This window comes from Podarcis pityusensis, assembly GCF_964106645.2.
Source record: "Podarcis pityusensis genome assembly, chromosome: 2".
Lineage (NCBI taxonomy): Eukaryota > Metazoa > Chordata > Lepidosauria > Squamata > Lacertidae > Podarcis > Podarcis pityusensis.
Genome location: NC_138029.1, coordinates 3,304,168 through 3,321,191, shown reverse-complemented (window position 1 = coordinate 3,321,191; position 17,024 = coordinate 3,304,168). Strand labels below are relative to the sequence as shown.

Here is a 17,024-nt window from a genome sequence, read left to right as displayed (position 1 = left end):
CCTGAGGTTATTTTGGGTTAAAAACTGGAGGATAGACAAATGATCAGGAAAAGAAGTGGCTGAGCCTTCTCCTGTGTCTTTCACTGTGGCTAGATATGCAGAAAACAGAAGGTGAAGAAGCTTTTCACAGTGTGGAGATATCACCTGTAAAGGTATGCAGATTAAGTGGCTGTTAAATGCAGAGCTACAAAGGCTGGTAAAAAGTTGGCAACCCTTGCTGAATTGCTATAAAATGCATATATGTTTATACTTTAGAAATGCACCTTGTTGAGATGACAATCACAATTTGGGTTTGCTGGTTCTCTGTGCTCTGTCCTATTTCCAGACTTCTCAGCCACCATACGAAAGCATGATTAAGCAGCTGCCAAATTAAACTCAACAGATGCATTTCTTTGTTGGGACCATGAGCTAATAAAGCCACATGAGATTAGTGGGGAGAGCTGAGCACACGTCCAGCGAGTCTTTGAAGTTTCTACTGCAGCCACATGCATGGCTGAAGGTGGAAGTCTCTTCTCTCTTTCAATTTAAACTGGAAAGGGGGTTACTTCTTCAGCATACAATAGAAACTTGAAAACACACACACACACACACACACACACACACACACACACACTCCTCGCTCTTCATCATCTTATTACTTTCACCGTGGTCTTCTATGAGCACCTGAAAGTGCAACAGGCAACCAGTGGTGTTTCCTGGCTATAGTTTCAAGAACAGTTACTCTAAATTTTCCAACCACTTGGAACACAAGGGCCACTCCTTCATCCAAAGATAAGAGAAATGCCCTGCTCCCAGATGTACCAAAAGTAAAAATACTGGTCATAAGAGGAGTTAATAGGCACTGCGACAAATTATATGTTTCAACTCTAGCACTTGTGGTTGCAGAAAATTCCCTTTCTTCTACTCCTCTCTGCCACCTCCTTCCTTGCACAGATAAAGGTATCCCAATGAGCTAAAAATGAAAAGGAAGCAGAATATATTATGAAAAGCCAAGCAAATATATCCCTGGATGCTTTGTTTGAAGAAAGTGTTCAGAACACAGAATTTGGAGGGTATGCATGTATGCAAATTTCGTGCAAACTTCCCATCTCAGACTTCCAAAAGCTACAGCAAAACAGTCTCAAACCCTCCGTTCATTACCCTGGACCTGCACTGCCTCCTACCTCACACTGACTGCGTAGGCCACGTTCTTGCAGGCGAGACCAGATGCTCTGGATGCGGCCAGCATGTTCAGGGTGGTTGCTGTTGTCACCACACGAGCACTGGTGCTTCAACATGACTGAGTCATACACGATGCCTGCAACGAAAAGAAAAGCAGCACGCAGGTCACTCACAAAGCTGCAACACTCTCTGGGCTTGGTGAGCGCTGGAAAACCAACTTGAGCATACAGGAACCATGTGGCACAGCTCTTCCAGAATGCAGTATGGACCGCAGGTGTGGAATTAGGAACTGCAATAGTTACTAATGTAAATAAACTCTCTGGTGGGGAACATGTCCTGGTTCTTCTGTCCACCTTTGCTTCCCATCCTGCACTCAGCTCCCACCTGTGGCTCCTAGAAGTTGTCAGCATGTGACAGTGGTCACAATCCCGGGAATGGCTTCAACTGGCCAGGTAAACCAGGTGAGGGGAGCCAATGGGTCTCAAACCCTCAGTGAGGTGGGGACTTCCCCTGTGGTCCTGTCGCCTGGGCAGAACAGGACCGCCATATACACAGCCCCAGAGAAGTCACTTCAGTGCTGCTAATGCGGAAAACAACAACACCAAAGCAGTGGTTACAAGTACCCTCTCCCCTGACCATTGGGCCATGTTGGCTGGGGCTGATGGGAGCTGGAGTCCAAAAGCATCTGGAGGGCCACACGTTCCCACTCCTCTTGTAGGGAGTCCTTGGCTTGTGTGTGAAAGCTGTTGCGTTACCTGTGGTGAAGCGTGGCTTGTTCGACTGCTCTTGCACCGGCAAGGGGATTGCCTTGGAAGATGTGTCCTGGCTCAGGTGGGACGCAGTGGCAGGGGCAGGTGATGAATGAGCTCTGGAGAGCGGCCGGTGGGAGCCGCGGCTTGCCGAGACAAGCAGGGAGTCAGGATGCCTCCGCAGCAGCTGCTGCTGCTGCATGCGCTGTTGCTGCTCCCAGACGTACTGGGCCTGTTGACCGAATTAAGAGAGGCACCATGTCAAACAGGGAACCCCCTCATGTCCCCTGCTACTCCTCTTGAAGCGCAGCTGTGGGGATACCTGCCTTCAGAGAGACGCGGAGTTCGCACCTGGGTAGCTGCTGCCCTCTAGTGCCTCTGCCCTGCATAGGCAGAGTCCCTTTGGTTCACCAAAAGCAGAGGCTGGCCAAGGAAAGTGTTTCTGGGGTGCTGGGGTCTAGTTATACTGATGGAGCACAGAAACAACGTCACCCTATTTTGCTGGTTTGTGAGTGTTGTAGAAGTGTTTTCTCTCTTATTTTTAGAGAACCATGGTGTGCTTTTAAGAATTTGTTTCTATTTCTTCCTCTTGGGAATGTGGATCTGTGGATGTCTCCAAAGACTTGTTGCACTTGCCCTTGTTCAGGGTATGGCAATGTTTTCTTTTTTCAAGTGGCAATTTTTTCCTTGGAAAATTATATATAATTTATTTGTTAGTCACTTTAACTTGCCCAAGGAAACCCAAAGCAATTTACAATGAGCTAACCAAGCACACAAATGAAAAACCCTACATAGATACATTAAAACCTAGAGGAAAAAGAAATACAGTAAAAACACCCCACCCACTTCTAAAAGTCCACAGATAGTTTAAGGCCAAGGGCCTGGTTTTAGAGGAAAGCTTTTGCCTGGAGCCAAAAGATATATACAGTCATACCTCATGTTATGTTTGCTTCAGGTTGAGCGTTTTCAGGTTGTGTCCCATGGCAACCCGGAAGTACCAGAAAAGGTTACTTCCGGGTTTTGCTGCTCGCGCATGCGCAGACGCACAAAATGACATCGCATGCATGCGCAGAAGTGGCGAATTGCGGTCCGCGCACATGCTCAGGCGCGGGTTGCATTCTGCTCATGTTGCAAATGGGCCTCTGGAATGGATCCTATTTGCAACCAGAGGTACCACTGTAACGACAGCACCAGGCAAGCCTCCCTGGAGAGTGTTTTCCAATATACATATGCATAGATAGTGTGTGTGTTCACAATTCTAATTAGGAGTTTTTATTTTGCAGTTGCATTCTAATGTTGGTGTATCCCATTTGGCAAACTGGGCCAAAGAATCTGGGTTTTTGAGACAGGAAGGGCTTTAAGCGCGTTGAGAAAACATTTGGAAGGAAAAAGGTGTTAAGCAGAAAATTACCTCAGGGAAAAAGGGGTAATTCCTGACCCCTTGGAGTCAGGAAGCTTAAAGAGAGGCCACTAAATATTTTACTATTAGCCAAAGATCACTGCCGTTTCCTGTATGTATGGACTTACACAGCGAAATCAGGAACATTTAAAAAGGACCAGAGTCACAGAATTGTAGAGCTGGAAGGGACCCTGAGGGTCATCTAGTCCAACTCCCTGCAATGCAGCAATCTCAACTAAACTGTAGGGTGCTGGGAACAATAACCCAGGGAGCTGACTTATGCGGAGTGGGACCATTGGTCCATCCAGCTCAGTACGGTCTACACGGGTTGGCAGCGGCTCAACATCATCTCTTTCAGACAGGGTTCTCTCCCAGCCTTTATAGCTGAGATGTTGGGGATTGAGCAGGTGGGGGGACCTTCTGCATGCAAACCTGATGCTCAGCCAATGAGCAAGGGATCTTCCCAAACCTGAGGATTGCTGACATAGCATTCTGAAATGCAGAAAGCATTGTGTGTGTCCCCCCATCCGTGTGTCCCTTTTGCTCTCTTCCAGTACCTGCTGAAGGACATGCTCCTCCTGAGGCTGACCCAACCGGGAGCGACTTTCTGTCTCTTTGCTGCTGCTTCCCCCTGCTGGCAAAGGCTCTGCCTGGCCCTGGGGTGGGTCGCTTGGATCTTCTCCTGCCTCTGCCTCCATGTCTTCTGAAGAGGGGATCTGCTGCAGCCGAGGTTTCTCGCTGGACTTGGCCATGCGCTGGGGTGGGAGGGAGAGAAGACCGAGTAAATCTGGGCTACGCAGGCTCAAAACAACCAACCCCACAAACTTCACTGGTTCTGCAAACGTAGGCAGTTTGGCTGTGTTTTCCTATTCTGCATCCTGTATCTGAAATGCATTGCATACCGATGAATGGCCAGGCACCTTTCCTCAGGAGCTTGTTAGACGAGGGAATTAATCATTTTATTTGTATGCTGCCTTTCCAAAGTTAAAATGATGCTCAAGGTGGCTTACAATATATTAAAAATTACATAGCAAAAGTGCTCATAAACAAAACGCCAACAAGCACACAACCAAACAGAACAATTTCCACATAAATCATAAAATCCAAAGTAAAGATACAAAAATCAACAGCAACCACCCCTCCCCACAATAAACCCCCTAAGCAACCCCCCAGCCCAAGAGTTTGTTCTGCAGCCTCAGCTTTTGTAGCTGGAGTCAGTCAGGACCGCTTCCTCCCAGGTCAGGTGGGGAAAAGCCTACAAGGCAGAGAGCAGGTCTTCCAGGACTCACAGCCAAGACAAAAACAGAACCTTGGATGCTGGGGTTACAGCATGCCCCCTGCATTGCATTACCACACCAACACACAAGGAATGCTGCCTAGAGGTTGTTTATGTCAGTGGCCCCCTCAACAGAGAGCTGCTTTATATGAAGTGGGACCAGCACTCCACCTAGCTCAGCATTGTCCACACTGCTCATGGCTGTGAGTCCTGGAAGATCTGCTGCCTGCCTTGCAGGCCTTTTTCCACCTGGCCTTGGAGGGTAGGACCCAGACTGACTCCGGCTGCAGAAGCTGTGGCTGCTGGATGACTCTTGGGCTGGAGGATTGTTTAGAGGGTTATTGACAATAATTTTGTTTGTAACTTTATTTTAGATGTTATGATTTATGTGGAAACTGTGTACTTTTTGATGTCTTTTATTAGTTAGGGCTACTTTTGTTACATTTGTAATCATGCTAGCACCTTGAGCATGGTTGTAACTGTGGAAAGGCAGCATACAAATGCGTGCATGTGTATATGTATGACTGGCAGCGATTCTCCCAGGTTTCTGGCAGGGCACATTCCCAGCCCTTCTTCACGACTGAACCCGGCCCTTCCCCATCTGGAGGAGACCAGAGAAGAGCCTGCCTTGCCCAGCTGGGTCTGCTGCTTCAGCCTCTCCAGGAAGAGCGCATGGTGCTGCTGGTAGGCCAGCTGTTGCTGGACAGCTCTGGGGCTGGACGGCAGAGGCTCCGAGCGTGTCCTTCCCAAGGGCTTGTGGGGCGTAGGCATCGACAGTCGCTCTGGGGGAAGCAGCTGGGAGCGGCTGAAGTGAAAAGGGACCGTTCCCAGTCCTGGAACTGCAAAGGAAAGAAGAGAAGCTAAGAATATAATCTGGAATACATTGCTTGTCAGTATTGTTCCCATAGGTGGGAAAGTGGGAGAGTGAAATGTTAAAAACCCAGTGTACATTTCCAGCTAAAGCAGGCTCTGCGTTCACAGCACAAGCGGGAAGGAAATGCAGCAAAGCGAGTTAAGCATCACTTTGTGATAGTTCCTCCATTTTCACGTTTCCATCCCACAAGATTAAAATAACAACAACAACACAGCAGCAAGAAAACAGGCAAACAGTTTCTGCTGAATCCTTAGAAATGTCAAAGTGGCCTGGAAGGGGCTTTTGTCTGCCTCACTCATCACAGGCTGCAATAATAATAATAAAAGAATGGAAGAAAAAACAAGAACAAATTCCTGAATTCTGTTCTGATAACCTACTCCAAATTGTGAAGGAGCAAAATCCTTAGATTTATTTTTTTTTAATGCCAGAAATCTGCTTCTATCTGCTGCTTAAAAAATCTAGAGGAGCAGCGATAAGTGAGGCACATTCACAGCTGTCACAGCACAGGTGGCTAGCTGGGGCGGCAGAATTCAGACGCTGCAAGGTTAGTCTGGAAAACCCGTCCATGCTGTTCTCCTCTTCCCCTCATTCTATGTATGGGGCAGAGGGAAGGAGCTGCATGAGAGTGTCGGGATCTCTGTTTGACCGAGCTGATAAAAGCTCATCCTCCTCTGGCCGAGTCCTTCGGAATCGCCCTCGACGTGATTGACGACCTGAGCTTCTGATAAAGCTCCAGGCACAACCCCCATTCAGCAGAGTTTCCAGCAGCATGCGGAAGGATGAGATAGTATGAGCTACATGCTAGGAGTTTTATTTCTAACTACACAGACAGCAAAGAAAAATACATCCTCTCTCTGTGAGAGCAGAGAGCAACTGAAACAAAGGAACAGGAAACCAGTAACGTCACATCCGTCTCCCGTCTCCTGTGAGACTTTCAACAGTATGGAATGTGTGGAATGTAAACAGAGTCTTGTGACTCCAAAGCACTGCTCAGTGGCAAACAGAAACTAACAGAGAGAACACTTAAGCGGGGACCACAGTTCCTCTTCTTCCTCCTTCCTCCTTCCCCTAAGGTGTCGTGTGGGGCAATCAAAACAAATGTTCTTGCAATAATGCAGTATGAGCTGCCTCTCTGCATGGCATTTAATTACATAGGGTTTTGTGGCACAATCTTGTCCGAAGGCCAAGATGTAAGGGGGACAATGAAGGACATAGCATGATGGTTATTGTGGTATTTGTGATGATCATCAAAGCAGCAAAATGAGGAACTGACAAGTGCAAAAACATATATATAACCTGCTTGTTCAGTATGAACGTTATCAGCCTAGAGCATTCTTCTCCCAAGAATCCCTCTGCTGCTACAGAACCTGCTATAAACACTACAAAACCCATCATGCTGTGCTATTTTTTTCTCCCTCGCATCTTGCTCATCTTCAATTACCCTTTGAGGAATACTGAACACAGTTCTCTTTTGTCTATGCAAACACGCACCAGTATCTTATTAAGTAAGACCCTTCCCTCCCCTATTGCCCCAATGTGAGGGGCTGGTACGCACCTGTCACAAGAGGAGAATGGGGGAGAGAGGGCTCCAAGATTATAACAGGCTGCAGCCGAGTGGACAGTGGGTTCCCAGGCTCATGTTGCTCCAAGCTGGTTGGCAGGAAAACGGGCGCATGAGTGCTAGTCAGGACAGGCACCTTGTGAGCAAGACCTGGGTGTGTCCGGTGATCTCCATCGCCCTACAGAGAGAGAATTGGAGACGGTGGATCAAGAGACCTTCCTGAGCCCTGAACCTGGTCACAAAGTTCTCAAAGCAATGAGGTGGGTGCAAAACAGGTGAGGTACGAGGGATTAGTTCAGATCAGGGGGTGGGCAGAAAGGAGATTGCAGAGGGAAGCAAGGAGATTCTGCTCCATAAAAATACTGTCACTGAAGCTTTTCTTCAGGAGAGAATCTGAGTTTGCTACTCAGAGAACTGTAGAGTTGGAAGAGAGCCCGAGGGGCATCCAGACCAGCCCTCAGCTGAAATCAATGGGCCTAACTTACTCATGCCCACTGGTTTCAGTGGGTCTACTCTGAGTAAACCACAGCAGAATACCACCCCCAGATCACTTGCCCCTTGACAATGCCTGGTACTCTAGAAACAGTCCCAGGTACACAGGAGAAGAGCCCTGCTGGATCAGGCCAAGGCCTAGAGAGGAACACAGGAAGCGGATTTAACCATTGGTCCATCTAGCTCAGCCTTGTCTGCTCTGACCAGCAGCAGCTCACCAGGGATTCAGGCAGGATTCCCCTCCCCCAGCCTGGAGATGCCAGGGACTGAACCTTCTGCATGCAAAGCAGATGCTCTACCGCTGAGCTACAGACCATCTAGCTCAGCTTCCTGTTTCCCACTGCAACCAACCCAGATGACTCCAGAAGCTTCTATCATGCTTGTCCCCTCGGCAAAGCCCCTCTAGACATACCCTGGCAGACGCTGCAGAAGTGGTCGGAAGTCCAAGGGTGAGTGCTGGGAGGGAGCCAGTGGTCTGAAGAGCAAACTGAGCCAACGAGCTCTCCTGCATTCTCAGGCGCTGAGCAAGGGGTGTCTGCATTAAAGACAGCGGGTGGGAGAATCAATCAACTTCAGCGACTTTCAAGCTTCTGGGCTCAAGGGGACGCATGAGCTGTCGCCAAGCAACTCCATTGTTGCTTTTCTGCCATAGAACCACTGCATGGTGGAGAGGATTCTGGGAGATCTGCTCAGGTTATGTAGACCCTCTGACAGACCGGCTGGTCCTTCCCATCTGCATAAATCATGTGTGCCTGTGAGAACACTTCCCAGAATCCTCCGTCTGCAGGACATCCTCAGCAGACGCTGCTGGCAGATTCTGGCTTTGATCTTGTTTGAATCTCGAGTCCACCCATTGATGCCCGTTCACCCTGATTCCACCACATATTACAAAGGAAAACCAGCAAAAGAGAAGGGATCTGCACAATGACATGTTTGCGTATGGGAATGTGAATCCAACTGTATGTGCAGCAACACATTTACTCACTTTCCAACTCTCCACTTTTCAACCACTTTGGTGTCGCAAAAGCAGAAGAAAGTTGACATATTTACGTCTTCTGCCCCAATTTTCTAAGAAAGGGCCTCTACAATCACAAAAATACCATTGGCAATAACTTATTAACATAGGAAACTGCCTTAAATGGAGTGGCACCACAGGTTGGTCTACATAACTCAGTATTGTCTAGAATTCTACAGCTGAAAGGCAGGGGCTTTGCTGGGTTTCAGGCAGGGACTCTTTGCCCCACCCTGCCTGAAGATGCAGGGGACTGAATGGGAGACCTTCTGCTTTTAAATATATGCTCAGCAACTGAGTTATGGCCCTTCTTCAAAATAAGAAGAGGAGGAGGAGGAGGAGGAGGAGGAGGAGGAGGAGGAGGAGGAGGAGGAGGAGGAGAAAGATTTCTTTAAAAAAGAAAGAAAAAAGCGGTAGATAAAACCAGACAGAAAAAACAGCTTAGCAAATGGGCCTGCTGGAAGAGGCACAGTGGTGAAAAGGACATTTTTTGCAATGGACTTAAAATTTGCCAAATCGTAGTGCAAATAACCCTCAATTATAGGGTGAATGTTGTAAAACTTAGAGAAGATTGGAAGCTTTTGTGTGAGGAGAAGGGGCTCACGAGGGAGTGAAACGGAGCCATTCTTACTAGAATTAAAATGATCAAAAGGCAGGTGGAAAGGTGTTTGTGTGTTACAAGACACAACTGCCTCTTTGTGTGATCCTGGTAGGTGGAAGCAAGCGTTGGGTAGGTGGGTGGGTGCAGAGCAGGCCTAAGAAACCTGCTCTTCCTGCAGGTTTTCTTGGCTTACTGATCCCACAGGCCAATCACAGACTCCATGGGGATCAACCCAAGTCTCCAGTCCTACAGGGTCCATACCTCTTGTGCAAGGCCTGGCGCGGCCGGCAGGGCTCCGTGCTCTGGCACCAGGCTGTCATTGGGTGAACTGCACCCAGACACTGGGGTGCTGCTGCTGCTGGGAGATGAATCTGCAGGTGAGAAAGAACATGAACGGCTTTGTCTACAGCAAGACCAGGACAAGCAAAGGAAGGGGAAAGAGAATGCTCAGGTACACAGTCATGGGAGACTTGAGGATTACTGGAGGAATGCCGTAAGTCTTGGATGCAGTCATGATCAGGTATGGGGAACCTGTGGTCCACCAGACGTTGCGTGACTCTCAGCTCCCATCAGCCCCAGCCAGCATGCCCAATGGTCAGCGATGATGGGAGTGGTACTTGGAGGGGGACAGGTTTCTCATCCTTGGTTCATGCCACACAGATATGGTGAACCAATCATGCAGGTTCACCATGAAGTTAAGCAGGTTCTATTTTGTTTATTTTTAAGATTTCTTACTCACCTTTTATCATACCATCCCAGGGTGGGTTACGACAATATGGTATGCAATTATAAAAACGTGGAAGAGTTACAATTATCAAACAAGTAAAATTGTTTTAACCAGAACAGTATAAACAGAACAGTATAAATTCAGGAAGAGGTATCACATGATATGTGATACCTCTACCCAGCTGCATGAAGTACACAACCTTTCCATCTTATAAGCCATTTCTTTTCCCAGAATACTTCATTCTGTCCCAGATTCCCAGGTTTGTACCCAAACCCCAACAGTATTTCATAGCTCAGTTCTCCTTGGGGTGTTTTTTTTTGTAGCCCCCCCCCCCACCTTACAGGATTATTTTCTTATGGGGGGGCACTTTTGCCATCTTTCGGGTTCCACTGAGCTTTTCATTTAATAAATAAAAATAACTGTGTTGTGGGGGTTATTGTTTTTGCTTGCTACTATGTTGTATACTTTTGTGTTGTCATATCGTAAACCACCCTGTGATCCTTGGATGGAAGGGGCAGGGAATAACTCTAATAAATAATAATTAAATTTAATAAATAATAATAAATTTGATACTTCTTCCTTATGGGCGACACCAGGATCCACACTCAATATTTGTACTCGATAACTCTGACCACAACCACACTGGACTGTTGTAAGGCAAGCCTGCATAGCTTGTGACCTGTCAGCTATACACAGTGGAAGTATCAGGAGCTCCCATATACACTGGCACTGAAACGAAGGGGGAAGCTAAGCTTGGGGTGAGCAAGCTCCTCAGATCTCTGTTTCAAGTGGGCTCATCTCAGCTGACTCACAAATAAGCTCATTCTTAGCTCAGCTGCGTCACAAACTAGGTCCCGCTGCATTCCCAACAATGGCAGTTAATCCTTGGAACCCCGGAGAATCCTCATGGCAATGGATGCTCCATAGCAAGACCACACCCACCAAACTCTTACCAATGGCTTCTGCCGGGCGCCTCTTCAAGGAAGGGGGTGCACTCTCCTTGCGCGTCAGTGGGTTTTTGCGCCGCTCGCCGGCCTTCTTTGTCTTGTAGCGCAACTTCAGGTTGGGTTCAGACGCTGAAGCAAATTCAGGAAAGAAGGTGAGAACCACCATATTTGACAGCTGGAGGTCAGGAAGTGCACTGGCCAGTGAGTCTTTGCTCTGGCAAGGCGGGCTCAGCACAAAGGTTGGGGAAGAGAACCTCCCCAACTCCACAATGGGGAAGATGCAGGGCTGGTGGAACCAAGGCCAGCCCAAAACCCAGGACCTGAGGCATAGAATCCAAATGTATGCCATAAGGTGGAATTGAATGAATAAAGGTGATAGGCAACATCTGCACACAGCACAATCCCACTTCTCATCTCATCTCACATTGGATGGTCATCTGTCATGGATGCTTTAGCTGAGATTCCTGCATTGCAGGGGCTGAACTAGATGACCCTTGGGGTCCCTTCTGTCTCTACAGTTCTTACTGTCATCACCCTTATCATTACTACTAGACTGAAGGGGTGAGGAGGCCAAAGGATCTGCCCTCTCAGCAGAGGTGGTGGGGAGGCCCCTCTGAAGCTAGCCTGCATGAGACTGCATGAAAAGTTGCTGGTGCACACACATCTTAAGAGACTTCCAGGCTTTCCCTCGTTTGTTCTATACTTCCAATGCAGCTAGAATTTCTCTAATGCTTCCTGCCTGTTACCCTTGAGTCTCCCTAATTATGACATTGTTTTTGGACAGCCCTGTTTTCTTCTTTGTAAGCCACTTTGAGCATAATCTGTTTGTGTGTGTGGAAAAGCAGCAGACAAAAATATGAATGGTTGAATGATTAACCCAGCAGCCATGTGTCTCACAGATAAGCTGTTGATCACATTCCTCTCCAGGTCAGGAAAACCAGGTTTCTGCAGATCAGACCAAGGCTGGCAGCCCTGTCCTCCTTGCCCCTGCCTGGTTCACCTGGCAAACCCCACAAAAATGCTCTCTGACACTGCTCTTCCTCCTCACCTGTTTTCCTCAGTGGAAAGTGCTCTGGGGAGTCTCCGGAGCTGTTGGAGACAGGAGGGAAGAAACTGGGGAGGGCAGGGTTGGATGGGCCTTCATGTTCCATCGGTTCCAAAGATCTGCATGGAGGAGAAGAGAGAGCTTTGCTGCTGACTTGGTTTGACCTGAGCCACATTGTGGTTAAGAGAATGAGCAACCAGGGAGGAGTCTGCGCTTCAAATCTCACCTCAGCTGTGAACTATGGCTGGAGACAGACAGCTGCTATGTCAAATCTGGTATTGCACATTTACCTCTAAAGTATTTATACCCCTCAGAGCTGGAGATGCTGGGGATTGAGGTATCACCTTTTGTATACAAAGTGTTTTCTCTACCACTGAGCTTGGCTCGTGTGTGCCCCCCCCCCCGCAAAGTTCATCCATCCAGGAGCAGCTAATGTCACTCTTGCAGCCAAGAAAGGACACTTCATACACAGCACTTTTCCTTCCTATCTCCAGCGACATTGCATGGGAAGTGACAGTCAAAACGGGTCTTCTTCCCAATGACTTACAACAGCCTTCGCCAACTTGGCACATTCCAGTCTATTTGGACTTCAACTCCCATCATCCCCAGCCAGCACTGGCGGGGACTGATGGGCACTATGTTGGCTAAGGCTGGCTTACACTTTCATACTTCTGTGCAAACGAATGACATTCTATTTGAGATGTGAAAGCTGGGTGGTTTAGGGCTCTCCATGTGATCAGTGCCTCAGATTTATTAGACCTACTTGGGATATAGGTCAGCGACCTTTGACTCAATTCCCATACTTCTATCATCCCAAACCAAAACCTTCCACACATTCTGACTTAAAAGCTTTAGACGCAACGTCACGGAGCACTACAGAATGGAAGACCAAATTAAATTATGCAGAATTTTCCAGCGTTCTTTCTAGTTATGACATCATACTCTTGTGAAAAACTTGGCTGACATGACTTTATCGGTTTGGAGGGTAAACAGGTCTTGCAGGTTTGAGCAGTGCATTCTGAAAACCTGTCAAACATGTTTGACTGGAGAAGGAAGTGGGGAAAAGAGATTTGTGTGGATGACATCAGCAACGGTACTTCTATCACACCACTTTAAACCCGCTTCCAAACAGCAGTGCTTCTCCAACCTTAGCCACTATCTCTCAGCCTCAGCCCTTCACTTGCAACAAGGAGATGAGAATACTGGTCTGTCTTACAGGACTGTTGCTAAGGCTGACTTTGAGCACTTAGAAAAAGCACTACAGGGATCTTTGCAGCTGGACTCAGGATGAAAGCCCACTGAGTTCAAGAGGATTACTCCTGCACTAGCATGCGTAAAACTTAAGTACGTCTGCCCCATGAGTCCTGCCACCCACCCACCGGCAGAGCAGCCTTCTCCAACCTGGTGGCTTCTAGATGTTGCTGGACTACAACTCCCATCATCTGTGACCACTGGCCATGCTGGCTGGAACTGATGGCGTTGTAATCCAAAACATTTGGAGGACATCAGGTTGACGGACTACTACAGGTTTTCTTTCTTCCAGATGTGGAAAGCAGCTAGCACAGCAACCCCCCCCCCATTCTTTTTGGGTTTGGAGATACATCTGGAAATGTGTCTCCAGACTAAGCAACTGTTGTGGGCACCATATAACACTCCTTTAACCAAAGAAAAACTGGTGATGCTGGCAAGAGGCAACACATCTACAAACACCCCAAAACAAAACAAAAAAGCAGGCAATACCCACCCCATAAACCCTGGTACCCCCATTCCAAAAAATAAAACATTTTAAAAAGAAAATATTTGGGATGAGTGGAATAGGATGGATGTTTCTGATGGTGTCCATGGGCAAGATCAGATCAGAAGGAGCAGAAGTCCTTTTTCCACATGAACCTTCCTGACCAGGACCATGAGAAATGACAGGCACTCACAGGGTATGTATGCATGTATATGGCCGGCACTTCTTTTGTGACATAACCCTGAATGCTGGTAATGTAAATGGGCCAACTACTCTGTCACAGGGTGTAAGAATAGAAGTGAAAGCAGGTCACTGGAGATGTGCCCAGGCAAGGCAATGGTGTGCCAAGAGCCAGAGCACGGGAGGTGGGAGGTGTAATGCCAGACAGGCTAATCATGATCCCAGGGGTGTGTGAACTGGCTCAGTTTTGCCAGCACACCAAACACCCACAGAAAGCAGGTGGAGGATTATGGAGATGTAAAACCAAGTGCATGAAAAATAACACAGAACCAAGATATGAAGCAGGATCCTATGCATGTTTACATGGAAATACAACCCTATTAAGGCATCACAACCACTATATTTAAGCAACTTGTGTTGGGGGGCAGCATATGGGCATGTGCACCAGCCCCACCCTCTACCCTCTGACTTCCCTGCTTGAGCAGGGAGCCCTGAAGGGGATTTTTTTAGATTATTCCTCATCACTGGGAACTCTGATAATTCAGGGTTCCCAACCGTGGGAAGGTCAGGGTGGAGCAGCTCAAGAAGGGTGTGGAACACACACTGTCCACAAGCTGCTTAAACACAGAACAGAGCCTGAATGTGGCTTTTGTTCAGTGGGCCTTGCCCAAGGACCAGGAGCATGCAGGATTGTCTTCTTCATCCAGAATGTCCATTCTAGCCAATGGAGGTTTAATGTTCATAATATGGATGCAGAAAATGATATGAGCATATGCTGTGTGTGAAAATGGTGTAAATCAAGGGCGCTCACATCTGGATAAATCAGGGTGAAACCCAGGGTATAAAATCAACCCAACCAGCTGGAGATCAATAGCCAAGCCATCCCTGCTTTACATTCTTTGGGGTTTGGGCTTTAACAAGAACTGAGACCTGGCATAGGACACAGCCAGCATACATGTATGTATTGACCCATATGCATCTACAACCAGATCACCTGTATGTAATGACTGGTGCATTGGTCCTTTCCAGAGCGGCCTGCTGTTTCTTCAGGATGACCTCAGCCAGCTTCTGCTTCACAACCATACTCGCTACAGCACCTGTTGAGCAAAAAACCGTCATGAGACGATGCCACCGAGACACAGCTCAAAGCCGTCTTTAGCACCTGCCACCCATCGGAATTAGGCTTCAGCTCCTTTCAGCAAAAGCCACAGCCCCTGAAGCTGTATCAACCCACTGGTAGAAAATCACTGGGAATTTGATTAAACTCAAAATGCATGCTAACACTTTTCAATAAGTAATTAAAGAATGGATTCACTTAAGAAGATTGTGTGCTTTAAAGGAAACAGCTTACCATTCTCACTTTTCAAAGGAGACATTTGGTAGGACATGAAGGCAAATGTTCCCCCCTTTAATTCTCATAATGCGGTGATAGTAAGTTGCAAAAGTTAGCAACACACCAAGTTTTTTCTCTTTGTCATAGGAAGTCATCTTAATTCAACTCAGACCAATGGGCCCACCTACTACAGTATTGTATATATACCAAGGATGGAGAACCTGCGCATCTCTGGATGTTGTTAGACTCCAACTCCCATCAGCCCCAGCCAGCATGGTCAATGGTCAGGGAGAGTTTGTAGTCCAGCCACATCTGGATGGCCAAAGGTGAACCATCCTATTCTGGTTCTACCTGGAGATGCCATTGACTGGACTCGAGACCTTCTCCTTGCACAGCATGGGCTCCACTGCTCAGCAGCAGCTTTGTCCAAACCAATTTCTGCCAACCTCCTTCACTGAACGGCCCCAACTCGTACCACAATCCCCCCCCCCCGCATCCTCACCATTCACAAAACATTCCACTGTGTCTCCCATGAAAACACCCTCCCCCCAAAAAAGTAAGAAGCTCCAAAAGCTTTGGCCTTTCCTGAAATGCAAAGCCACCCTGCTCCCTGATTGGCTGTGGGGCCCAGCAGAATAAGGGTCAAGCTCCTCACAGCCCTCAACTGTTCATTGCATGACTCCAGGGGGTGTGGCATTGGGGGCAGAAGGGGGGCACTCTGACCTAGAGCTGCAGAGATGCCTACTTTGCACATCATAATGATCAGAGAGAAGAGTTGCCAGCTGTGTGCAGGAGCTACCCTGCTTTGATCAACACTGTTCAAAGAAGTGCAGGTTTGTGGGAGGCACAGCAAGAGCTGTGCTGCTTCTCTATGAACACCTATGAGAGATCAAGGAGCAGGATGAAAGCACACACTCTCACATGCACCTTAGAGCACTTTTATGTTATGTAGAATTGCTTGCAGGTTTCCTACAGACATCTGGTTGGATACTGTGAGAATGAAATCTTGGACTAGAACATTTATGTTCTTAAGGCAATGTTTTCCAAACTTGGGTCCCAGCTGACTACAACTCCCATCATCCCTAGCTAGCAGCAATGCTTGTTTTCTAGAAAAATGGGTGCTGGTACTCATCGTGAAGTTGTTACAGTAAGTGCCACAAATTTAACAACAAAAATGAGGTGTCAGCACTGCGTACTCTTGAGTACCCGGGGGGGGGAGCACTGGCTAGCAGGACCAGTGGTCAGAGATGACGGGAGTTGTGGTCCAACAACAGCTGGGGACCTAAGTTTGAGAAACACTGCTTTAAGGGAAAACACGCTCAGAACTTGGATGAGGCCACCCTTCCTGTGCCTCCCCAAGAACCAGCTTGCTGTTTCCAGTATCGGAACTGTGCTGTGTTATTCTGGGGCACAGCACCACCTCCAAAGTGCTGACACAGCATGGGAAGTGACTGAGAGGAATTCCCAGGGGTGTCTCTCAGCAGACCCAAGAGGTGTGAGTGCAAGCCAGGAAGTAGGCTGCTTCCAATCACTATAAAACCACCCCAGCAGAGTGCTATGGATGGGCCTTGGGCCAAGGGGCTGAAGTTCACATTCCTCCTAGCCAAGGACTGCCTAGGTCACCGTCTCAGCCTCAGTTCCCTATGTGTAAAACAGGTGCATTACTGACCCAGCTGGCATGTATGGGTTTTTTAAAGTTACATTTGACTTTTTATTTACAACAGAGTAAGTCTGCCATCCTCAGCTAAAGACAGGGATTTCAGATTAATATTGTATCCTTTCATCTACCTATACTGTCACTACCAAATGCTTTTTATTAATAGAATGAGATGGCGGCAACCCTATGCCAACTCAGTGGGACTTCTTTCTGAGTAGCAACATATAGGATTGGACTCTATAATGTGTATTTTTCTTTCTCTACTATAATTTATG

The 17,024-nt window shown here is 47.7% G+C and overlaps 1 protein-coding gene and 1 long non-coding RNA gene across 9 annotated transcripts in view; one reads left to right on the top strand and one right to left on the bottom strand.

Annotated features, from left to right (window-relative positions):
• Positions 1 to 17,024, bottom strand: part of HDAC7 (histone deacetylase 7) — a 181,232-nt gene that overhangs the window by 28,053 nt on the left and 136,155 nt on the right. For 7 of the 8 annotated variants that reach the window (XR_013981400.1, XM_080989854.1, XM_080989855.1 and 4 more), the window contains 10 exons: positions 14,754 to 14,856; positions 11,848 to 11,963; positions 10,806 to 10,928; positions 9,387 to 9,496; positions 7,925 to 8,047; positions 7,015 to 7,198; positions 5,213 to 5,424; positions 3,867 to 4,064; positions 1,917 to 2,142; positions 1,164 to 1,297 (listed from right to left, as the gene is read on the bottom strand). Coding sequence is in view for 7 of the 8 variants with exons in the window: in XM_080989854.1 (XP_080845980.1) it covers positions 1,164 to 1,297; positions 1,917 to 2,142; positions 3,867 to 4,064; positions 5,213 to 5,424; positions 7,015 to 7,198; positions 7,925 to 8,047; positions 9,387 to 9,496; positions 10,806 to 10,928; positions 11,848 to 11,963; positions 14,754 to 14,856 (1,529 nt within the window). In the remaining variant the exon portion in view is untranslated. Of the gene's footprint in view, positions 1 to 1,163; positions 1,298 to 1,916; positions 2,143 to 3,866; positions 4,065 to 5,212; positions 5,425 to 7,014; positions 7,199 to 7,924; positions 8,048 to 9,386; positions 9,497 to 10,805; positions 10,929 to 11,847; positions 11,964 to 12,070; positions 12,135 to 12,627; positions 12,690 to 14,753; positions 14,857 to 17,024 lie in introns of those variants that run through there. The other variant, XM_080989857.1, reaches the window with a different exon arrangement.
• On the top strand, positions 12,819 to 15,081 carry LOC308468639. The gene is made up of 2 exons (XR_013981750.1): positions 12,819 to 12,937; positions 14,789 to 15,081. It is a non-coding gene; the product is annotated as an uncharacterized lncRNA (long non-coding RNA).